At 48.6% G+C, this 25721-nt stretch overlaps 1 protein-coding gene across 1 annotated transcript in view; it reads left to right on the top strand.

Moving 5' to 3' along the window:
- Positions 1 to 25516, top strand: part of LOC120024790 (alpha-ketoglutarate-dependent dioxygenase FTO-like) — a 28234-nt gene extending 2718 nt beyond the window's left edge. Inside the window, exons 2-5 of the mRNA XM_038969076.1 lie at positions 20456 to 20533; positions 21825 to 22869; positions 24947 to 25072; positions 25458 to 25516. Coding sequence (XP_038825004.1) covers positions 20456 to 20533; positions 21825 to 22869; positions 24947 to 25072; positions 25458 to 25516 — 1308 coding nt within the window. The remainder of the gene's footprint in view (positions 1 to 20455; positions 20534 to 21824; positions 22870 to 24946; positions 25073 to 25457) is intronic.
- The last annotated feature ends 205 nt before the right edge of the window (positions 25517 to 25721 follow it).

The following is a 25721-nucleotide window of genomic DNA, read 5'->3' as shown; positions in this document are numbered from 1 at the left end:
ACACACACACACACACACACACACACACACACACACACACACACACACACACACACACACACACACACACACACACACACACACACACACACACAGAGAGAGGGAGACAGAGACAGAGAGAGCAGACTCAGACCTAGCTAATGGTTCTGCTTCCTCTTTTAGACAAATAATAAAAGGATGATTGAGGAACGAGGACGGGGTATTGTAATGGTAAAATGGCTGGAAAACCACAGAACAGTTCTAAATTAGAGTATGCATTAATCCCAGTGGCTTGTTATAGGGCAGGGACACAGTGCAGTGGTTCAGTTTATCATCATATGTAATAACTGGGGATATGGGGATATAACTGTATTCTCATAAGTGAGTGTGTTTGTAGTTAGACTCAGTCAGTGAGTTGTTTCCCCCTGTCATTTTGCTAGTTTAGTGAAGGCAAGCTATTTATCATGAAGGGCTACTGAACATAACTCCCAACCTGTTTTAAAAAGGCAGACTGTCAATTGAACCACATCCAATACAATGTGCAGGACAAAATGGCTTCCCCATGTTTCTGAGAGCAGCACTGTCTCATGTTTGTCTGTCTCATCAACTAAAAAGCCTAACTAATAGGCCTACTTGTAATATACTGTGATCAATAGCATGTGTTTTCACTAATGTCAGCCGGTTATTGTAAAGGAAATTCATGGTTTGAAACATGTCTGTTATTTTAGAAATAAAGGTATATGCATTTTTATATACACGTCCTGCGTAAACTGAATATAAAGGGAATTGACCCTCCACCTACTTCCTTGACGTTGTCTTTGACGTTGTCTTTGACGATAGCTGCTGTCTATGTGATGACATGTATAAAGTGTTGATGGAAAAGTGGAAATATATTTCAGGGGAATGTCAGGCTAAGTAATGACCACATAGGGTCAGCAGATGTTGTGCTGAGGTCCTGGCTGAGCCCAGAACACCGCTCAGATCAGCCTCATTGGTTTCCTCTGGTTGTGGCAGCTAGTGCTGTTTAGGGTATTTCATTCCTCAACACTCATTCAAATGTTTTGTGTTTCCCTTGGCAATTCTGTTAAATGAACAACTAGAGAGGTAAAAGCTGATTATGTGGCCACACATCCAGACATGGTTAATCAATCCCCCCCACAAAATGTTACCTGGTGAATTAGTGTTAAGGTAATGATTTATGGCGACTAATGCCGGGTGTGCTGTCATGTCAGCTCTGGTTGTTTTAGCAGGAGGGGTGTCACATTCAACACATTCAGCACCTTTCCCCTGCTCTGGCGGCCATCTCCCCCCCTCGTACCCACCGCTAACACACTGCTAGTTCTATTAATGAGCCAATAATGGAGAAATAGTGTTGGGAGCTGACATAAAACACGCTTAGGAATACATAGGAGCACTAGGAGCTGGGCAGGGAACATAGAAGTAGGCTGCTGGAGATTTACATCCGGGCCTGGGGAAGGAGGGAGATGGAGAGATAGATTTACATCCGGGCCTGGGGAAGGAGGGAGATGGAGAGATAGATTTACATCCGGGCCTGGGGAAGGAGGGAGATGGAGAGAGAAAGAGGACATTTCTCCACTCCTCACTGCATGGCTCTCCCTCCCTGACTCCGTCAGACCCCTCCAGCATGGCCCGGTCCGTCCGGCTGAAAAAAGGTTCCCTGGTAAAATACGTCTTTTGCTGTGGCTGATAATAGTACCATTACACTAATGGAGAGATCTGATGAAGGAACAGCCAGACATAAGGCCTGCTTTATTACCAGAGGGGGCCATTTCCTCCCTGCATTCCTAATGGCCTGAGTGTATCACCCTGTATTGATCAGGCCATCATGCTGCTAATCCAACACAGAATTACTTATCGCTGTTGAGGTGTCGATCTGGCTCCTGACTCGGCCCCCTGGAGCCCCCTGGCCCTCGGCCTCTTGTGACTGCATGGGGACCGGCACTAACCCACCGTGGAGGCTGTTTATCCAGCTGTTGATTTAGGGCCGAGCAGGGATGATGACCGGGAGTTCTTCATTGGTTGGAGGGCTGGCCAGCTCAATGTGGGTGGGGACTGCTTTGTTGAGGGTGAGGAAGAGGAGGGAAATTAAGTCAACAGCTTTGCTCTCATTTAATTAAGGAGCAGGGAATGATCTGGTTCCTCCCTCTTTATGGCCCTGTTGGTCACTGTGGAGCAGTGAAGGGAAAGCTGAGTGATGAGCCTGCTTGGTGTTGTCCTGGGTAATTGAGCTGTGCTGTAAATAAGAGCAGGCAGCTCCATCCAGATCCTCTATCTAGTGTCATCAGCACCACTGTCTCTTCACCATGAGAGAGACAGAGAGCTGGAGCCCAGTACTGCTGCTCCTGATGATGATGACGATGGTCTGGCCTGATTACAGTCTCATGTCCCCTCTTTCATACGTCTTAACCACTGACAGCTAGGGCCTTCGTGCTTGAGGTGGCTGGAGATGAAATGCAGAGGATTTGTTTCAACAGTATCCTCTCCAGCCCAGTGACACAGTCAAAACAGAGCTAGGCTACATGTAGAATTGAAACAATATGTGCGTTATTGACTATGAGTATGATTGAGAATGCTGCTGATCCATGCTATTACCATTACAAATGGAAAGGAGGTCAGGCAGCACAGAACGACCTGCTCAAGGCTTGTGACCTGTCATATCCTTGTTGGCCCCTCAGTAACTTAGCCCCTCTTAACCATTAGACTCCTCAGGCAATAGAAGGTATGGCATTTCCATGTCAGCATATCGCCTCTGCCCTCCCCAACCGGGCGTCACCTCTGGCCTCAGCTAATCAAAGAGTTTACCTTCAGGGGAGCATTTATCCACTCTTCATTAGGGACCATTCCTGTAGCCATAAAGATGTATTTATGTATCTGCTGGCTAGGGAAACTAGGTATCGATCGGGATATTTAGTCATTTATTTCTGCTTGGGCCATCAATATTGTGCAAACATCTGTCCATGCAAGTGGGCTTGACCTCAGCCCCAGCCTCTGTTTTTAGTCCCATTGGAGTTCAATGATATACTATTCTGAAAAGTAAATCAATGAATGAATATGAAGTTTTGTGTGTAATGTAGTGCCTGTGCGGTGGTGTGGCAGTGGGCCCAAGGCCCCGGGTAGTTCATTGATCCGATATGAGAACGATGAGGAGGGTTGATTAGTCTGTGGCTATAAGCACCCCCCTTTTCTTTACCTCTTCATACCTTGTCTTAGTTATTGGAGCTTAGCCTGGATATATCTGGACTGTTTTTGTGTTGTTTACAGATCAGCTTGGTAAACCCAACCCTACAGCCTTTAAGACACATGCCTGGCAGTGGCAATGTGTCAGTGATGGAAGAGGGACTTGGGTTGCTATTGTTTTTTCCATTGTTTTTGCCAGCTACAGGGTTTCTTTCATCTCTTGGCAACAAAGAGCAAATATATAGGACATTTTATTTGCAGTAATGGCACTGACATGGAACCAGCTATCATACCATTTTCTGGGAGTGAGATACACTCCTAACTGTTTATATCTGAAATATGGTTTCTCAGTAAGTAGTCCTACATCCCTGTCAACAGCTACACAGTGGTGCAGTATATAATATGGCTCTTCATGTGTCGTGATCTAGATGTGTGTCTGCATACATGTCTCTTCTCTTATCCTTACCCCCTTTTATAGTGGTCTGCTTTAAATGTAGGACAATTTAAAGGTTCATGATGTCTACATTTGGTTTGCATCTGGGAGGATATCAACTTTTACAGCCCGGCCTGGCTGCTCTCTCTGTGGTGTCTCAGGTCCCATGTCTACAGCCGCCCCTAGCTGCCGGGGCCAGGGCCCACAGACATGTATGTGTTTAAGAGCATCTGTGATCCTACTAAACATCCAGAGGGAAAACCCAGCCTAAGTATGTATCCCAAATGCCACCCTATTCCCTATATAGTGCACTACTTTTGATCAGGGCCCTGATAAAAAGTAGTGCGCTATGTATGTAATAGGGTGCCATTTTGGATGCACTCTGGGATATAGCCTAGGTTCCTCACCTGATGTTAGCCATCACAGCAGACATATGATAGATGACACTTTACACAGCATGTCCATCCACACGGTTTGGCTAAAGGGCTTGGGTTTTAGTGTATGTTGAAAACACTAAGGATGAACATATAACGGGATGCTATGTTCAACTCATCCGGCAGATGAACAAAGATTTAGTGTCTTCTACATAGTTACTTTATTCATACTTTATTACTATTGACAAATGGTACATTTATTTAGGATTTTCTTTGAAGTAATACCTAACTGGATTGTCAGCAGAAATCGACCTAGTTGCTCAGTTTCAGAAGTAAAATGTACAACCAGTCCCAGGTTTTGTTCTGAGCAGGCTGTTAGCTTGTGAGCTGTGGGCGACCCTCTCTGTTGACAGATCCCATGTCATCATCAGCTCTACCTAGCAGTTCATATTAGCATTGGCATATTATTGCTGATGTCTGCGTATTTTCCCAAACGAGCTGCTGTGACAATGGATCATCTCAGCTGTCAGAGTCAATGAGTTTACGTTCAGTGTGACCCAGAGTTCATCAGTCACACAGAGCCCTATCACTGGTGATATACATGGAATAATCAATCTGATCAATAGGTGGTGTGTGTGTGGCTGTGGTGGGGCCGTACTAAATAAACATGGGAATGATCCGCTCACCTCAGACAGAGGGGACTCAGGGGGGTTCATTAGCCACTCAAGGCTTCAATCTAGGGAGGTCATTATTTTCATTTGAATCTGTACTTATGTGTGGAGGGGGGGGGGCACACTGTAGAGAGAGACAGAGACTAACGATGGGAGAGGACGAGAAGACTGGTGCAGCAGTCCTCTAATTTAATCTAATTTTCCTTGTAAGGCCATCTGTCACAAGGACAGTGACTAGACAACACTTAAGGTGCAGTCTCTTCTTTCAAGGCTGTCTTTGGCGTTCATCATGTAGGTTAACTTTCTTTTGCTCTTGGTCCTAAAGCAGTAAAGCTAGCCTACCTATTGTAGCTCTCAGAAGGCCTGCTCTCCCTATGAATCCACCTGCTCCATTTATATTACAGGGCTGGTGGTGTTGCTGTTTATTTGTGAATTTATTTTCCTTTGTATTTTCCTTTGACTCACCTTTCCAATAAAGCTGAGCTACCTAGCAGTTAGCTAACGTTAGACTTGGCCAACATCTGCTTCTGATGACTGCTTCAATAGCCTCCATTCACAAAAACTGCAGGAGGCCACTTTCATAAGGCCCTGTAAATTGTAACTGTTAATTTGTACATCATAAGATATTTTCCATAAACGTGTGTAATGAAAGTACCTGGCATGTAGTACTGTAGTACACTGCCCAGGGGAGACTGAGGAGGGAGAGGGATGGTAGTGCCCCCCTGCCCCATCACTGGAGCCAAGTGTAACCTATCCAGCTGGAGTATCTGCGTGACAAGCCGGAATCCGTCTTTGCAACTACCATGGCATGCATCTACCTTGCCTTACCCACCAACCACCATTCATAAAATACCTTTCTCTGCCTGAAGTCAGATATTACAGGGATTATTTCATTTTAAAATAAGCCAAGACCATTTGATGGATCATTTCTTTGGATATTCCATGATACCTGTTGATGCCAGCCAGGTAGCCTCTTCATCTTTCAATGATTCTTTCTCAGCCTGTGTTTTTGTTCATGGGCCCAGCTAACTTTAGTCATGCGTATGCTATGTTAGAGAAGGGGTCACCAGTTTGATTGGCATGCTGTCAGGCAGGCGTTGCCTTCTGTGGTGCCGCCACTCTGTTTTAGAGCGGCTGAGTTCTGTGTGTGTGTACTGTGTGTGTACTGTGTGTGTTCTGTGTGTGTACTGTGTGGGGTAGTGATGGTAATAGGGGTGAGGAGGAGGGGTGTTGTCAGAACTCAGAGAGCATTCCTTCTTTGCATGTTCTCCATGAGACAGGCGCTCCTCAGCGTGCGCTGGTGCATGACAGTTGCCTTTCATTGCTGTCTTCTCTGCGCTTAACCTCTGACCAGAACCCCCCTCAATCTTCTCTCCGCCCTCCACGCTCACTCTAACGTGCAGCGTTCTTGGCCCATTCTGAGTGACAGACTTTGGTGCGAGCGGATGGCGAGGAGGTGCCGTGTGTGTGCGCGCGGTGGTACTTGTCATAAGTCCACCACTGTCAGGCCCACCACTGCCTAGCTGCCTGCCTGCCTCTCCATCTAGGTACCATCACATCACCAACCAGCCAGACCTCAACCTTTTGTTCAACAGTCCATAATTCTTCCCACCGGTGCTGTCAACCACATGATCATACGTGCATAAAGAAGAGAGCCCCCTGACGGCATCTCATCCCCCTCTCCTATCTTCTTCTCCTCTCTTCCCATCATAATATAGGCAGATTTCCCTTCCTCTCCTGTTCCTGTCTCTGTGTATTCAGATGAGGCTGACTGGGGGGCAGCAGGTCAGATCCACTTGCCTGGGTAAGGGCCTGAAGTCAGGCTTGTCTCCTGTGAGATGGAGAGAGAGGGAGGTGGGAGGTGGAGGGAGAGAGGTTGTGTCACTGCTGTTTTGGGCTGTGTGTGTGTGTGTGTGTGTGTGTGTGTGTGTGTGTGTGTGTGTGTGTGTGTGTGTGTGTGTGTGTGTGTGTGTGTGTGTGTGTGTGTGTGTGTGTGTGTGTGTGTGTGTGTGGGGTAAATGTGTGTTTGTCTGTGTGTGTGTTTATCAAGGCAGCTAGGGGTGTGTTGTGTGTGTTCAGTTGTCAGCACTAGTGTCATGCGTGCCCTGGCCCTGTAATGTTGAGGGCAGCCACTGTCATTTGTCTCAGGACTGCTGAAGTGGAGGAATCACACAGGCGTACAGCCTAAACACTGAGGCTCAGCAGTGGCTGAGATGCCATCTATTAGCCTTGTATTCTGCCACAATAGTCTTACCATTTTATTTGTTGTTTGATCAGTTATGTTGCTGTTGTTTTTGATAATCTGTGGAGTTTTTGGTTAGATTAGTCCTCTTCTGTAGCTCATCAGTTTAGTCTAGTTCTCTTTGTATTCTGCGCATATGCTCTCAAAGCAAGCTTCAGCAAAAAAAACTCCTATTCCTATCTCAATAAACAACTGTTTCTACACGTGTGTGTGTGTGTGTGTGTGTGTGTGTGTGTGTGTGTGTGTGTGTGTGTGTGTGTTTGGCCTACTTGTATGTGTGACAGTAAAACTTGTGATACAAAGCTTTGCAAAGTTGTTGTTTCCAGGATCACCAGTAAAGCACATCATATGACTGGGAGTGTTATCCACCAACACACACACACACACAGAGAGAGGCTCTTTGTGATGTGAGTGGACCTTCTTAAACACATTGTCATATAGAACGGTAGGGATGGACTGGGATGTAAATGCAGTGACAGTCTAGTGTCATGCCTGACTGATGCCGCGTATGGATTGTATTAATCTAAGTGACTGATTCTCCAGCATGCGACGGCTACCCTGTCCCTAACTCCTCAGGAACAGACAGCCTCTGTCGAGTTATCGCTATTTGTAAGTCCTTCCACTGCACTGGGATGACAATAGGGATTAGTGCCAAGGTTCTTTAAACTGTTTTTTGGGGGGGAGAGGGGGAAAGCTTTCTTATCAGCGGCTACAGGATGCTGCTGCAAACACTTTTCCTTGACTGTCAATTAAAGAAGGGATCATTCACTTCAAGGGTATAAATGTTCTAACACTGGTATTAGGATGGGAAGCTAAGTCTCTGACAGATGTTCGAACTTTAATTCTCTGCTTGTTTTTGTGTCCTTTAATTAATTTATGTATCCTTCTATTCAGAGGTTTTAGATTTTTTCTATTTGTGGTAATCTCCGTTGCCATGGTAGTTACAAAGACGGATTCCGGCTTGTCACTCTGCAGTGTTCTTAGGAGGTTCAATCGGCTAATGTATTCAATATCAACATAAATAAAAGGTAAACAGTATCTAATGGTGTGTGTGTTCCTATACCAACTCCACTGCCTGCTGTCTTCTCTCATTCTGGAGGGGAGGAGGGGAGGTGTCTGTCTCTGATTTGGTGCTTTTAAAGAAAGAGAGCCACTATTGAAAGTGTTTGCAGAGACCAAAAAGGGGTGCAGCTTGTAGGCTTATCTCAGGTTTTTTGGGTAAACAACAGAAACTAGTTTACTACTTGAGTGTTTAGCTGGAGTATGTGGTTGTTCTAGTGATCAGGTGTGTTAGTGTGTATAGTGCTGACGGTGGTGAAGAGAAGTCCCTGTGTTGTATAGCAGAGACCTGGAGCTGTCTGTCACCAGGGGACTCCTCACTATGGGCAGCCGGAGAGAGATGGAGAATGCTGCTAATGGGCAAACTCTCCTCCGTCTCCCCCCTCTCCCTCTGACAGCTCCTTCCTTTTGTTCTCCCCGCTCCTTCCCTCTGTCCCCCCTCCTCCCTCCTCCTCCCCCCTCCTCCTCCTCTCTCTCTCTGCTGGGGATTTGTGACAAGTTTTAGCAGACTGATCAAACGCGGCGGTGACACCTGATTAGGATATGGAGCATGTTTACAGTAGCGCGTGCCGAGCGAGGACCCCCAGACAACAAGGGAGACTGACTTCAACCCTAACTAATTAAATCTCCACCTGGGATCCCATCTGTGACAGCCAGCGATGTAGCCATGCCTCCACTGACTGACTGGAGACTCATGGTTGTTGTATTTATTCATGTCATTCCATACTTCACTGTGACATTTATGGAGGCGGACTGCACTGAATTTTATGGTGTGTGTGTGTGTGTGTGTGTGTGTGTGTGTGTGTGTGTGTGTGTGTGTGTGTGTAGTGGGATGTTGTGGTGGTTTATTTCACCATCATAGTGGTGTTGGTGATGACTAGCAGTTTCTCCTACATCTGTAGGTGGCAATGTTGAGCAGTGGTTAGAGAGGTGGACTTCTGTCCGACCTCACACTAGATAGAACAACACTCTGGTTGTGTCCCAAATGGCACCCTATAGTGCACTACTTTTGACCAGGGCCCATAGAGCTCTGGTCAGAGGTAGTGCACTACTTAGGAAGTCGGGGGTTCCGTTTGGTGTGTTGTTTTGGTTGGTTAGAGTGAATATACTGGACTCCGTTCCCTGGCTGTTTCACTTTAGTGATTAGTGGTTGGAATGGCTGTTATCTTTTAGTAAGTTATTTTACTCAGACCCTGTTTAGGGATTGCTGAGTATATTGTGACCACATTGCAAAAAAATTAAATGTTGTGTGTGTGTGTGCCTTGGCGCACCAGACGTGTGTGTGTGTATCTAAATCAGTGTTAGTGTAAAGGCCATATCCAGATGGTGAGTGGTACATCAGTCACCTAGTAGCAGCAGAGACGGGCCTGTAATTTGTGGCTTTCTCTCCCCCTTCCCTCTCTCTCCCCTCTCTGCCCCAACCTCTCTCTCCCACTCCTCTCTCCCCCACCCAATTGGACCTGACTGGACTGCTGGTCATGCTGTATTACATAGGTTAGATGAAGTAATTATTTCTAGGCCAGTGACTACAAGCCAGATTAATAGTTTTTGAAGCGGCCATAATGGAGGTCTGACCCTGGGGGACATCAGCATTATTTCAGGCTCACCTCCACTCTCATCTCTCTCACCTCCCGGCACGGGCAGGGCTGTGATTTATACCTCCACTAATGGTGGGAGGGGATGGCCCTTAGCTACTAAACACAGCCATAGACACATCTGTTTCTCCATCACAACAAACACAGCGTAGCAGCCAGGACCAACAGCAGGGCCTGAAACAATGACCATACTACTGGAGATGGAGAGCTGGAGAGAGCTGGAGAGTGCGCTAGAGAGAGAATACGATGTCAACTATGTACAGTAACTACGTCCCACATCATCGCTTTACACAATTGACTTGCACGTTCTTGCAAAGTAGGTTAGTGGTATTGGGTCCCTAGTCTAATTTTTGGCATTGGTGGCAGTAGATCTTTCTTAGCGTTGACCGTGTTGGACTGTGCCATAGGTAGCTAGGCCTGTGACAGAGCTGTCTCAGTCCAGATGGGTCCTCCTGTCTGGGCTGTTTTCTGGGGCAGACCCCCTCTCCTCTGGAGCCTGGAGGACCGTCACTTGACTGGACGAGCCACATGGTTTTCACTAGGTGGCACTTGGACATCACCATATGGGATGCTCGCTCGCCGCCACCTCTCCCTCCTTCCCTCCCCTCTGTGCTAAGTACACTTCAGATGTCAAGAGTGTTTTATTTGGATTGGAGGAGGCCAGTGTGAAATGTATTCACCTCCATCTCTGCCAGATGTTAAATTCCCCAGAACATGATCTCCTCAGGCTCCGCCCTGTTAACCTCTCTGATTGGTTCTAATAATTAGCAGGAGTGTGAACAGTAACCACGGCGATATCTCCCTCTTCCCTCAGACCAGTGTGGGTGGAGGTGGTGGGGGAAGTTGGGAACAGCCAAGATCTTCTAGTACGTGACCGAGTCCCATTTTACTTTCTGTCTCAGGCTAGGCTAAATGAGTTGGGTCTGACCCACACTGGCACGATCTCATCAGCACCAACCATGCCCCTGGAGCTCAGGCCGTCATTGTAAATAAGAATTTGTTCTTAACTGACTTGCCTAGTTAAGTAAAAAAAGAAAAAAAAAATCAGCACCAACCATTCGCCTGGAGCTCGTCAGCACCAACCATTCGCCTGGAGCTCGTCAGCACCAACCATTCGCCTGGAGCTCATCAGTACCAACCATTCGCCTGGAGCTCATCAGTACCAACCATTCGCCTGGAGCTCATCAGTACCAACCATTCGCCTGGAGCTCATCAGTACCAACCATTCGCCTGGAGCTCATCAGTACCAACCATTCGCCTGGAGCTCATCAGTACCAACCATTCGCCTGGAGCTCATCAGTACCAACCATTCGCCTGGAGCTCATCAGTACCAACCATTCGCCTGGAGCTCATCAGTACCAACCATTCGCCTGGAGCTCATCAGTACCAACCATTCACCTGGAGCTCATCAGTACCAACCATTCGCCTGGAGCTCATCAGTACCAACCATTCGCCTGGAGCTCATCAGTACCAACCATTCGCCTGGAGCTCATCAGTACCAACCATTCGCCTGGAGCTCGTCAGTACCAACCATTCGCCTGGAGCTCATCAGTACCAACCATTCGCCTGGAGCTCGTCAGCACCAACCATTCGCCTGGAGCTCGTCAGTACCAACCATTCACCTGGAGCTCGTTAGTACCAACCATTCGCCTGGAGCTCGTCAGCACCAACCATTCGCCTGGTGCTCGTCAGCACCAACCATTCGCCTGGAGCTCGTCAGTACCAACCATTCGCCTGGAGCTCATCAGTACCAACCATTCGCCTGGAGCTCGTCAGCACCAACCATTCGCCTGGAGCTCGTCAGCACCAACCATTCGCCTGGAGCTCGTCAGTACCAACCATTCAACTGGAGCTCATCAGTACCAACCATTCGCCTGGAGCTCGTCAGCACCAACCATTCGCCTGGAGCTCGTCAGTACCAACCATTCAACTGGAGCTCATCAGTACCAACCATTCACCTGGAGCTCGTCAGCACCAACCATTCGCCTGGAGCTCGTCAGTACCAACCATTCGCCTGGAGCTCGTCAGCACCAACCATTCACCTGGAGCTCGTCAGCACCAACCATTCACCTGGAGCTCGTCAGCACCAACCATTCACCTGGAGCTCATCAGTACCAACCATTCACCTGGAGCTCATCAGTACCAACCATTCACCTGGAGCTCATCAGTACCAACCATTCACCTGGAGCTCGTCAGTACCAACCATTCACCTGGAGCTCGTCAGCACCAACCATTCGCCTGGAGCTCGTCAGCACCAACCATTCACCTGGAGCTCGTCAGCACCAACCATTCACCTGGAGCTCGTCAGCACCAACCATTCACCTGGAGCTCGTCAGTAATATTCAGTACCACCACTGCTTTCTTTTCTACTGGCTTCATATTAACCCTCCAGTCCACTTAAAGCCATGCATGCAGTAGACTGTCCCCTCAGGGTTTGGAAACGTCCGGTCTGTTAATCTGTCACCATCCAGGCTACTAGGAAGAGTGTAAAGAGGATTAAGATGTTAAATTCTTGGTAGAATATTATCCTTGGTTCACAATGAGTGAAGGAAGGAACATAAATAAACAGTGAATAGGAATGGATGGGATGGCTTGAGAAGAAAACTAAAATGCCTTCTGTTGCCATATATTTTAGGATTTGTCTAATGCCATTATAGACTATTTATCTTGTGGTGGATTCCAGGAAGACAGTCAAAAACCATGTAAACATTCCCAAATAATATCTGTCCGGTAATTCAATAGCAATCTGAGTCTTAATCGTAAAGTTGAGACACATAGGTTAGATTTGTTCTGTTGTAGTGATTCAGTAACAACACTGAATCACTTCCTAAGCGTTCTTGTCTGTTCCTTTAGTCTCAGATATTAGTAACATACTGTTCCTGTACATACTGGTTAGTAAAGGAAATAGAAAGGAAACATGCTTGTTTTTCACTAAATGGATTCTAGCTAATACAATGCCATTTCAGATGTCACAATCAGCCCTGTTTTACCCTGATTTAGCCCTAGTCTCCATCTGGATTGTAAATCATCTTTATCCCCAGTGAAGCTGCAGACAGGCAGCAGATCATCTAGACTCGATCCTTAAGGACAGGGAAGGGGACTAGCTGCCATCCTGAAGGGGTTGATCAGCTTGTGCTGTTAACACTGTGGATGGAACACAGAGCTGGCTCTTTACTCTGTCGTACACTGTTTTCTGGATTAGCAACACAAGCCACTTCCACTGTGATCAGTCACTCACACACACAGACACTCGGAATGACTGCAATCCTCTCAACATCACCCATCTGTTTCACTCACTGTATCAGAATTAGGACAATTATTGACAGCGAGCTAGAATAAGTAGTCTTGCTATTTGCTCTATTATGGTTTAGATATTGTCCATAATAAAGCTATGAACACATTGTATTGTCTTAACTGTAGGAGAGTGTTCAGGTAGCTTACTGACCAATTCCCTGAGCAGGCCCATGCCCCGTGGCTGACTTCTGTTGTCCTGTGTCCTGTTAAGGAGCTACATTGTGTGACCAGTGGGCCACGCTGCTACCTTCCACAGCAGAGATGTTTCTCTAACTGTTATTGAACTGTTTATTGTCAGAGATCTGCAGTCTCTCTGTCTGAGAACAAAACGTCCAGTTCAGGTGTGACCAGACAGACCGTCCTCCAGGAGGAGGGAGCAGGAGGCTGAGTCCTGGCTGGCTGGGCCCCAGCAGCGGGACACCCTCTGGAGCAGAGTATTTAACGCTCCACCTGCTTATCGATCCTGTCCTCCATGCCGAGTGATGGGCTCGTCAGCGGACACAGGGGAGGGGGCAGAGGGGGGCATGGCAGACCCCAGCCTCAGCCTCCGGTATCCCAGCCCGGCTTGGGTCTGTCCTTGACACTGCCCGTGGGACAGGCCTGGAGGACGCCTTGGCCCCGCTTCTAGCCCTCAGTCTCCCCCGGGCCGCCTGCACTTTGCAGAGCCATATTGATTTTGTGGCGGGGCAGAGAAGTGTGGCTGGCTAGCTAGAGAGGGAGAGAGACAGAGAGAGCAAAGAGACTGATAGAGAGAGACACGGAGAGAGAGAGACACGGAGAGAGAGAGCGCTCTCTAAAGCACTGACTTCTCCTTGCCTGCACCTCAGGATGCGACAAGGCTGTCAGAACAACTTGATGTCCTCAGCGCACCCTGCTGAAAACTGCTAATCACAGTCTTTCAATCAATGCTCTCCTTCCCCTCCCTCCGTCCCCCCCGTTCCCTCACCTCTCCCCCAACCTACTGGCCTGTGTCTGAATCTGAATACCTAGGGAATGTGTGTCAGTGTTAAAATGGTCCATTCTGCCTGGAAAACAGCTGACCTCATGAAACCATGTTGTCATTTGAAGGTGAAAACTAAAAAGCTTTCTCTATCGACATAATCCTGATAGAAGTGTTATGGCCTGCCCACAAAATAACAATTAAAGCCAAAGTGGCTAACACCCTTTTCTGCTTATGTAAGGCAGGGCCGAGCTCTTAAATATCTGCTCTGTTCTGCTCTGGTCTCCTCTTTCTCTCTCTCTCGTTCTCCTCACTCTCTCTCCTCTCCAGATTTGACACATTGGGTAAAGGTCATGGAAACATCTTTTTCTCCTTCCAGGTGTAGATGAGTGTGAAATAGATGTCGACACCGTGGACACATTGAAAAGCACTTAAATGGACAGGCCTTGTATGTGCCAAGATGTCAGTGCCTAGGTTTACCCCAGGTGTATGTGTAAATACTTTGGGGTGATTAATCTTTCTCTCTTTCTCTCTTTCGCTTTCTCCTAACGCCTGACAGGGTTACACCTGCCCGTGGCTGTGTCACGGATTGAGTTTAACACTGTGAGAGAGAGACAGAGAGAACACAGAGGGCTAATTGAATGGCTGTTTAAGCTACTTGACTGTCTTCCATAAAGTACTTGTCATTGTGTGTGTGGGTGTGTATACATTTCTGAACATCAACCAGGATGATTGTCTATAGTACTATGTGCTTTGGGTGTGCTTTGTGCTTTGTGTGTGTGTGTGTGTGTGTGTTTCTGTGTGGTTGTGTGTGTTTAAATAATGATCCTTGGTGATCACCCTGCTTGCGGTGCTGGTAATGTTCTTAGATCCGTGTTCTCAACAGGGCGTGAAAGGTCTGCCCGGGCCCAGCTCCATGCAGCATCACACTGGTCCTTTAAATGACTTGGCCCCAGTGTGTTCAGTTAGATGGATGGACACATTTGAATATTAATGAATCCACCTCCCTCTGACCTGCCGCTAAGTGAAGTGAACAATGTCCCCCTTCAGCCACAAACAACAATTAGTGAGGGAGAGCGTCAACGAGGGCTAGTTGGCCATTTTTCATCACCTACCTGAATGGATCTGTACTGAAAATATCTACTGTGTGTGTGTGTGTGTGTGTGAGAGAGACTAGTGAGTTGAGCTGCTGAGGGAGGACACAGATGAAGATACATGTTGGTGATCAGCGTTTCCTCTTGGGCAGGAGGAGCATCGAGGCTCATCATATTCTGCTGGAGCTGTGTACTATGCAATACCTTTTGACATATTCAATAGAACAACTATATTTGGGCCTCCCGGGTGGCGCAGTGGTCTAGGGCACTGCATCGCAGTGCTAACTGCGCCACCAGAGTCTCTGGGTTCGCGCCCAGGCTCTGTCGCAGCCGGCCGCGACCGGGAGGTCCGTGGGGCGACGCACAATTGGCATAGCGTCGTCCGGGTTAGGGAGGGTTTGGCCGGTAGGGATATCCTTGTCTCATCGCGCTCCAGCGACTCCTGTGGCGGGCCGGGCGCAGTGCGCGCTAACCAAGGGGGCCAGGTACACGGTGTTTCCTCCGACACATTGGTGCGGCTGGCTTCCGGGTTGGAGGCGCGCTGTGTTAAGAAGCAGTGCGGCTTGGTTGGGTTGTGCTTCGGAGGACGCATGGCTTTCGACCTTCGTCTCTCCCGAGCCCGTACGGGAGTTGTAGCGATGAGACAAGATAGTAATTACTAGCGATTGGATACCACGAAAATTGGGGAGAAAATGGGATAAAAAAAAAGAAAAAAAAAAAGAGCAGTGACCATCTGATCAGGATGTAACCAGCTAGTCCTCCAACCAGACAGATGAATATGCATCCCCACCTCCTGGTCCAGTGTGTGGGTGTGGGGTTACACATTATTACTGCCCTGTGTGGCCTGGTTCTCAGGTCACTCTACAGATGTTTCAATCAGTTAACCATTTATTACACTGTTCAGTCACTTATCACTTACCTCCCATCCACCTCCATAACCATTACAGTGACCGCTGACCAGTGTGTGGGATTCTGAGAATGCATTATGCCACGATTTGTCGGAAACAAAATGTCAAAAGGCAGTTAAAGTTTTGCTTTTCTTTCAATGGATAGTGCTTATTATGTCCCGGGGCCTAAATGTCAGTTAACATAACCATGTAGCCTGGGGGGGAGGGAGGGAGAGTGTCAGTGTGCAAGGAAGTGTGTGTGATGGCACCTAGGTGATGTGTGATCTCACCGTGGTTCGAAGCAGTCAGAGACATGCCCTGTGTATGAGGTAGCTACGTGCTGTTTGTCACCGAGGCGGAGGGAGTCCAGGTGCCTGGGGGGTGGAGGTCCATGGGGCCGGGGCATGGAGGACCTGGGGGGTGGAGGTCCATGGGGCTGGGGCGTGGAGGACCTGGGGGGTGGAGGTCCAGGGGGCTGGGGGGTGGAGGTCCAGGGGGCTGGGGGGTGGAGGTCCATGGGGCTGGGGCGTGGAGGACCTGGGGGGTGAAGGTCCAGGTGCCTGGGGGGTGGAGGTCCATGGGGCTGGGGCGTGGAGGACCTGGGGGGTGGAGGTCCAGGGGGCTGGGGGGAGGAGGTCCAGGGGGCTGGGGCGTGGAGAACCTGGGGGGTGGAGGTCCAGGAGGCTGGGGGGAGGTCCGGTGGCTACCCGCTCCTTACTCCTCACAGCAGGCTTGTTGACAGAGGAGTGAACCTCATCCGTTTGGTCTCTCTCTTCACCCCTCGCCTCCCCCGGTCCGAAGTGGGCACTCCCTGGCCTTCCTGCCATCCTCCTTGCCACTGGCCGCCCCACACCCACTCCCCACATTTTGCGATGGGGTGCCAAAATGAAAATGGGGTGGAAGCGCGTTTGATGTCTTCGCCTGTCTCCCTGTTTGAAGCTGATGTTCTACAGGAGACTTGTCAAAATACCTGATTCACCGTCACTTTGGCAGGATGAGACCATTTTCAGAAATCGGTGTCACACAAGTACCAATTGTTTGCTTCCTAAACAAAGCGCTCTATTAGGCCGCTAACTCTCAATGCGTCATCGTGGGGATGAAAGGGGGCTGGGGTTGGCTGTCAAGGTTTTAACTCCCAAGGGCTCTCAGTAGAACGCCATCTACTGGTTGGAGGTCTGGTTCCACCTACACCCTGACTATGGTTCTGATTGTTACAGCATAGCAACCCGAGTCAAAACCAGTCATTTGGGACCCAGGGTTCCTCAGGGTTATGCTGGATTCATGGGGGTAGTCCTCAGACAAACCACCCTCTCAGAGGAAACGCGCTCTTCTCCACCACCACCAGCAATTTTGATGTAGACACGTTATTTTGAGCCATAATGATCTAAGCACTGGACATGAATCGACTCATTAAAGTGTCAAAAATCTAAAATACCAGCCGTTTGATTTCCCTCTTGTGTCCAGATCTGAGAGAACAGACCCCCTATTTATGTGATAAACAGTCTGGCCAAGGGGATTTTAATCCCGTCAACAGAGAGAGATTAGGAGCAGCATCAGATATATCACTCAGAACAGATGACTGGCATAGTTACAGTAAATCATCCATGTCATTGTTTTTATGGGATTGGTAATCTGGTTTCTTATGCTGGGTGGAAAAGCAGCATCTCTCTTTGACAGAGAGACTGCTCTGATATACAGGGAGATGGGAGGAGAGAAGGATAGAGGAGAGGAGAGACGAGAAGAGAGGAGGAAATGAGAGCCCATCTGCTACAGAGGGCTGGGGTTGTCTTTTTTTCCTGTGGAATTTCTGAGTGGCTTGATGTATTCGACATGTGCGTGACAGCCCGGTTGTGTGCGATTGGAGCTGAGGCAATGTGCTATCCAGCCCAGTTGTGTGTGTGTGTGTGTGTGTGTGTGTGTGTGTGTGTGTGTGTGTGTGTGTGTGTGTGTGTGTGTGTGTGTGTGTGTGTGTGTGTGTGTGTGTGTGTGTGTGTGTGTGTGTGTGTGTGTGTGTGTGTGGTGTGTGTGTGCCTGCATGCACATCACACAGGGCAATGTGCTCTAAGGTCAAGTTGGCAACGGCCTACCAACCAGCCTTGTACACACATACATACAGGAACAACACACACTGGTTACACACACAGGAAACACCACACTGCCCCCTTACTCATGCTCACACATCACACAGAAACACCCCCACGCTGGACACACACACACACACACACACACACACACACACACACACACACACACACACACACACACACACACACACACACACACACAACTGGGCTGGATAGCACACACACACACACACACACACACACACACACACACACACACACACACACACACACACACACACACACAGGTTTAATATCCTGAAGCTTCTGCAGGAATTTGACACCAATGAATGTTTGTCAGTTTTCCTCCTCTGCTCTTCTTCCTGGCCCTTTGAACACAGACTGGCCATGAATAGTGTATGTTGTTTTGTGTTGTAGATTCACTCTGTCTGTGGACCAGTTTTCCTCTCCTTTTGTTTGTTCCACTCTAAATAGAATAACTTAGAGTGCCGGCCTGTCTGGAAGCCCATGTGCATCCTGTTTGTGTTGTTGGTGGGGGTGGTGTTGTTGGTGGTGGTGTTATTGGTGTTGGTGTAGTTGGTGGTGTTGTTGGTGTTTGGTGTTGTAGTTGATGGTGGTGGTGTTCTTGGTGGTGGTATTGTTGGTGTTGGTGTTTGTTGGTGTTATTGTTGGTGGTGGTGTTGTTGGTGTTTGGTGGTGGTGTTATTGGTGTTGGTGTAGTTGATGTTGGTGTAGTTGATGTTGGTGGTGTTGTTGTTGGTGGTGTTGTTGATGGTGTTGGTGTTTGGTGGTGGTGTAGTTGGGGGTGGTGTTTAGTGGTGTTGTAGTTGATGGTGGTGTTATTGGTGTTTGGTGGTGTTGTAGTTGATGGTGGGGGTGTTGTTTGGTGTAGTTGATGGTGGTGGTGTTATTGGTGTTGGTGTAGTTGGTAGTGTTGTTGTAGTTGATGGTGGGGGTGTTGTTGGTGGTGTTATTGGTGTTGGTGGTGGTGTTGTAGTTGTTGTTGGTGATGTTGTTGGTGTTTGGTGGTGTTGTAGTTGGTGGTGTTGTTTGTGTTTGGTGGTGTTGTAGTTGGTGGTGTTGTAGTTGGTGTTGGTGGGGATGGTGTTGTAGTTGGTGGTGGTGTTATTGGTGTTTGGTGGGGATGGTGTTGTAGTTGGTGGTGTTGTAGTTGGTGTTTGGTGGTGTTGTAGTTGGTGGTGTTGTAGTTGGTGGTGTTGTAGTTGGTGTTTGGTGGTGTTGTAGTTGGTGGTGTTGTAGTTGGTGGTGTTGTAGTTGGTGGTGGTGTAGTTGGTGGTGTTGTAGTTGGTGGTGGTGTAGTTGGTGTTTGGTGGTGTTGGTGTTTGGTGGTGTTTGGTGGTGTTGGTGTTTGGTGGTGTTGTAGTTGGTGGTGTTGTAGTTGGTGGTGGTGTAGTTGGTGGTGGTGTAGTTGGTGTTTGGTGGTGGTGTAGTTGGTGGTGTTGTAGTTGGTGGTGTTGTAGTTGGTGGTGGTGGTGTTGATGTAGTTTAGCCTGCAGATAAAGCTGTAGCCCCCTGAAGGGAAATCTACTAACAGCATAGAGCTAATAGGTTCTCCGTCTCCGTCTCCCATACTGAGATTTCACCTTTTCCTCTGTATTCATGCACATACTTTTTCTGTTTGTTCTCTTCTTGATCCAGCCCTCTTTTGAGTCATTCAGGACACAACCTTTTTAACGTACACTTTAATGTTCTTAACAGGACATTCATTTATTTCACTCTAAAAGTCAGGACATATTTTGGCGGTCGGGACTCTCGCATTCCCCCGCGTCCCGCATGAGGTCTCAGGCCGGCAGAAATGTGAAACGCGTGTAGTAAATGTCTGGGAATATATACGAGGCCTGCTGTCCTTAAACCTCACAGCCTTCACTCTGCTCTGTGCTTGCTCACTGCTGATGCGGGGAAGCTGTGCGGCAAGGGGCGAGGCGAAGCGTTCACACCGGTGTCCACAGCACATTTAAAGGTTTAAAGGCAGGAGCGGGTCACTGACATGGCACTCTCGCCCGCCGGCTCTCAGCCAGCCAGTGGCTGACTGGGGTGTGGGGTGTGTGCACCTGTGGGGCTGTGGGGAGAGAATAAAGGACGGAGGGACGCAGACGGCAGAGAGGGAAGGAGGTGAGGGGAGGGTTCGGCACTTGTGAAATTTATTTGGGTATCGCAGTTTTACGCTGGTTGCCGTTGGATTTACAGGTAGGAATGGAATGTGAGCCAATGAAAGGGCTTTGATCCTTCCACCAGGTTGGGTCTTTATAGGAGGGAGCCAGTACGCAGAACACAGCAGGGCATTCTTTATAAGGTTGTGAGGAACCCCACTGCAGAACCCAGAAATCATAAAAATGTGAGACGACAATGAAGCTAGGGGATTAAGGGATGGTCATTGGATATCATCTGGGGAGGTTGAATTAAATGGGACACTGATGCTTCACAGTCTCAGTTTAAATGTAGGCTAATGCATTCGCCAACTCCCAAAACCCTGAATTAATCTGTTCTCTTCTATCGTACATGTCATTACCTGTAGATTCATCATGACGTGTGCATCTTTGCTGACCTTTGTGTACTGACCTGTGTCTGGTCTCCTCTTCTCCAGAGGCGCAGGCTGCTGCAGGAGCTAGGAGACCAGCGTATCCCCTACCTCGGGCCCTCAGACCATGGCTTCCAACAGCTGGTGAGTCAGTCAGTCAGGCTGGTCCAGAGTCCAGACCACTGTTGACCTTCTGCCATTGGTACTAGTCCAGACCTTCTGTCATCCCACTGCCATTGGTACTAGTCCAGACCTTCTGTCATCCCACTGCTATTGGTACTAGTCCAGACATTCTGTCATCCCACTGCTATTGGTACTAGTCCAGACCTTCTGTCATCCCACTGCCATTGGTACTAGTCCAGACCTTCTGTCATCCCACTGCCATTGGTACTAGTCCAGACCTTCTGTCATCCCACTGCCATTGGTACTAGTCCAGACCTTCTGTCATCCCACTGCTATTGGTACTAGTCCAGACATTCTGTCATCCCACTGCTATTGGTACTAGTCCAGACCTTCTGTCATCCCACTGCCATTGGTACTAGTCCAGACCTTCTGTCATCCCACTGCCATTGGTACTAGTCCAGACCTTCTGTCATCCCACTGTCATTGGTACTAGTCCAGACCTTCTGTCATCCCACTGCCATTGGTACTAGTCCAGACCTTCTGTCATCCCACTGCCATTGGTACTAGTCCAGACCTTCTGTCATCCCACTGCCATTGGTACTAGTCCAGACCTTCTGTCATCGCACTGCTATTGGTACTAGTCCAGACATTCTGTCATCCCACTGTCATTGGTACTAGTCCAGACCTTCTGTCATCCCACTGCCATTGGTACTAGTCCAGACCTTCTGTCATCCCACTGCCATTGGTACTAGTCCAGACCTTCTGTCATCCCACTGCCATTGGTACTAGTCCAGACCTTCTGTCATCCCACTGCCATTGGTACTAGTCCAGACCTTCTGTCATCCCACTGCCATTGGTACTAGTCCAGACCTTCTGTCATCCCACTGCCATTGGTACTAGTCCAGACCTTCTGTCATCCCACTGCCATTGGTACTAGTCCAGACCTTCTGTCATCCCACTGCCATTGGTACTAGTCCAGACCTTCTGTCATCCCACTGCCATTGGTACTAGTCCAGACCTTCTGTCATCCCACTGCCATTGGTACTAGTCCAGACCTTCTGCCATTGGTACTAGTCCATACCAAAGCCTTCTGTCTATCCCACTGCACACAGAGGACTCAGCACTTGGAAAGATACTTAGCTCATAGGCAGAACCATAGAATTAGAAGGAACAATGGCTAGTTATACAATATTTATGTTGGCTGTTTGGTCTGTGTACTTGTTCTCCATCAATTGTTTCTGGAGACAGAGAGACCACTTAACTCATAGCAGGCAGAACAACAGCTAATTGATCTGTGTTGTTTGTGTTCCAGTGGGAGACTAGCTACTCTGGCCTGGCTCTGCGGCGGTCCTGCTCCCTGCCTGAGGAGCTCCATGGTCGGGTGGAGGCTGCTCTGCTCACCCTGCGGCGGAGGGGCTGTTTCCTGAGGGACCTGGTGAAGGTGAGGGACCGAGACGTCTTCACCGCCGTGTCCCGGGTGCTGCTGGGTCAGCCAGGAACCACCTACCGCTACCTGGACACGCGGCTCTTCACCATCCCCTGGCACACAGACGAGCAGAGAGGGACCTGCTGCGACCCAGACCTCAGCGCCGCCTGCAAAGCACTCTGGGAGCTCAACCGCTTCTTCTGCTCTGATGTCGGAGACAGGAAGGAGGGGGATGTTTTCAAGCAGTGCAGGAAAGAGTTGGTTGGTGCTATAGAGTCTAAACCCAGTGTAGAAGGAGACACGGAGTCTAAAGATAGCGAGGAGTCCAAACCCAGTGACGATGGAGGAGACTCGGAGTCCAAGCAGAGTGAGGAGGGAGAGACTGAGTCAAAGCACAGCGACGATTGGGACATAGAGTCAAAACACAGTGAAGAGGAAGGCCCATCGTCCAAACAGGATGCAGCGTGGGAGTCAAGACACAGCGACGAGATGGGAGACATGAAGACTAAACAAACTGAACTGGGTAGTCCAGCGGGGTCAAAACAACACAGTGAGGGAAAACACACAGGCTGGAAGCACAGGCCAGCTGGCAGCACAGAGACAGAGACCACAGGCCTAGGCCCTCAGGAGAAGCCTGTGGCTGAGCTAAAACACAGTCTCTCTGGGTACCACATTGAAGATGAGGAGGATGAAGACCAGCAGAGTGGCCAGGGATGCTCTAACCTCAACCCTGCTAAGACATCCTGTCCTGGCCCGACCCAGTTCAACGTCACCCTGCTCAACTACATGGACCCAGCAGCTATGAGCCAGCTGAAAGAAGAGCCGTATTATGGGATGGGTAAGATGGCTGTGGGCTGGCACCATGATGAGAACCTGGTCAGCCTATCACCTGTGGCCGTCTACAGCTACAGCTGTCATGACGACGACAAAGGTGAGGGTCAAAGGTCATACTGTATAGTTGTTGTATATCACTGTCAGTAGTGGTGGATCCCCGTCAAACTAGACCCAAACTTCCTCAAAAACACCCTTCAGTCTCACTTGTTATCCCATTTTTATCACTCCACCCACAACCCCTTAGAAGTAGCGATTTTCTTCTCCACTGTGATGTCATTTTGAGCTACTATCTCTATCAGATGCAGCTAACAGTTAACGTTGTGTATGTGGCCCTACAGCAGCTCACTTCCAACAGCTTTACAGCATTTATCTCAGACACGGCCTCCAGTGAGCCAGCCATCAGATCTATCAGCCTGATAGTGTCAGGGCATTATCAAATGTCATCACAGACTGCCTCTGTTCTGTTCTGACAGGCTGGGATGCCTTATCGCTAGCAGGGCCAGGGGGTGAGGGAAGATCATCAACACACACTCTCTGGGACACATTCAGGGGCTAAACACATGCTGAACGGCACACTACAAAACTCCAACAACTCGCCCAGCCTTATCGCTCAACGATCTGATCTAAGTCATTTCCTCCAGAAATGATCAATGTGTAATTATCTGATATGGAATAATGAGTGTCTGCTTTGATTTCTGGTTCTAGACTGTACAGCAGTATTGAGGCAGTGTTTAGCCTAGATGTTCTATCATAGTGGGTCTCGGCCTGATTTTATAGGGCTGATGTGAGTGTATCTTTTTTGATGGAGTTCATTGCTATTGAATCAGTGATCGTCTAACAAAATTCTGATTGATCGACCATGATCATATTTTTAAATCAAATATTTACTCTGTTTTACTACCAAGGTGTACAATCCCCTTTTAACATGACAATACCTTGCACAACCCATATCTCAGCCGCCTTTGCATCGGGCCAACATCATTTCAGAGGGATTGGTTAAACAGAACCATCTGCTGTAGAGTAAAAGTCTGTGGAGATGATTTGTTCTGACCCTTGACCCCTGGGAACGCTGGCTTCAAACAGCACAGGACCGACCGGCCGGGGCTGTAGTCTAGGTAGACTGTTCTATCTGCAGCTGTGCCTTTCCTTTGTAGGCCAAACTGACCCCACAGCACCAGACTTCACAGGCAAACCTGACAAAGTTTAGCAGCACTGCTCGCTAACCCCGCTGTGCATTACTCAAGAAATGTTATGTTCACTTTGGGCCAGATCGTTCTGAATACTCCCAGAACCACAGAGATGGAATTGTTACCATGCGGAATGTTGTTTTTTTACGAGGCGGCCCATGTTGTTTCTCCATTGTTCTCGGCTGCGCCACAGACAAAGCCACTCTCTCTCTCTTTCTCAACTCAATAATTGAGCTGTTTTGCATCACACAGTCTGGTATGTACAGTAACCAGTAACCTTCTAAGCATGTTTATTTGCATGACACCTGTCTTTCTTTTGACACGCTTAGTTTTCATGTCAGGTCTGGGAGAAGTCTAGTATTTGTCTCTTTTTCCCAAGGCTCTGGTGTTTCAGAATGGTTTTATTTAGAGTCACCCAGCTGCTCTCATCCGGAGGTATCTGGCTTGGCGGCAGAGTGTTTTCCGGCTGGAAATGCTCTTTACTCCAGCTCCAACACCATTCCCATCCTGGGTCCTTTAGGAGCAGTGTCATTAACGGCTCTATCAGAAAGCACTGGCTGGAAATTAAGTTACTATTTGTCCTCTGCTGAGCAAAGGAAAAGGCCTGATTTGCCGTGGGGCTGAGAGAGGCCCAGGAAGACTTTAGTATTGATTTATGCTGAAGGGTGTGGACCTAACAGGGGCTGGGTAGATCTCGTTTTCTCACCATGCCTCGGATGGAGGACAGACAGGGAGAGGCTGGGTGAGAGGCTCAGAGACTGGCTATGGGAGGAGAATAGTCCCCACTACCCTGTCTGTCTGCTGCCCCTATACACACTAGCTACCTAACATCAAATACTTTTATTAAAAAGGCTGTCCTCTTGTACAGAAACTGTGATGAAGACACAAGTTGTACTGAGAGATAATGTAACAATATGCCCTGTCTCCTATTGTATATTTGGTTCTGATCTGACTAACCTAAGTGGTGGGGTTGTTTGTGTTTAGCAGGTGTGAGCTCGGAGGAGGGTCCTACAGAGAAGGGCTGCTGGAGGATTGGTTTAAAGTTGGCCTGGGACGTCCACACCCCTGGATTGACCCTCCCACTGCAGTCCGGTGACTCCTACTACCTGAGAGGTACTAGAGCATGCACACCACTCCTTCTACATGACATCGCTAGTCTGTGTGAGATTTACACTTGATGTTCTAGTGTGTTTGGTTTACTGTGTCCCTACTGACCCATAGAAGCAGGATGCTCTCCAGACTCTCTCTCTCTTTCTCTCTCTTTTCTCCCTTTTTTTTCTCTCTCTCTCTCTCTTATCTATCTCTCTTTCTCGCTCTCTCATCATTGTGTTAGTCTGAACCCAACCCGACCAGAAGCCCTGTTCTGTTCCGCATGTAGCTCGGACTCTGCCCTGCTTGTGTATCTGTAACCCTAAGGATCCATGTAATTGCATGCATTAGAGAGGTTAAGGAAACCAAATGTTATTTTGTGAAGTCCTGTGATCCGGTGCTGTGGCAGCGGTGCTGGTGGTGTCTCTATGGAGTGGAGAGGACAGGCAGCGGGCCAGGAGGGTGTAAATCAGACCTTAATGCTGATGGCTACAGCAGATGCCTTTCCCTTTCATCTCCGCCTGCTGGGTCGGGCTGCTCTTAGCTTCTACAATACAGGACAAGGCTACACAGCTATTATTGGCTACCACTAGGTTCCCCATCACAGCAGCACGCCATGTCCCACACTGTGTATGGCTTAGGACCTCCAAGACGTCATTGTGTGTATTTGTCT

The sequence above is a fragment of the Salvelinus namaycush genome, chromosome 30 (genome assembly GCF_016432855.1).
Source record: "Salvelinus namaycush isolate Seneca chromosome 30, SaNama_1.0, whole genome shotgun sequence".
Lineage (NCBI taxonomy): Eukaryota > Metazoa > Chordata > Actinopteri > Salmoniformes > Salmonidae > Salvelinus > Salvelinus namaycush.
This window is presented reverse-complemented; position numbering and strand designations above follow the sequence as displayed.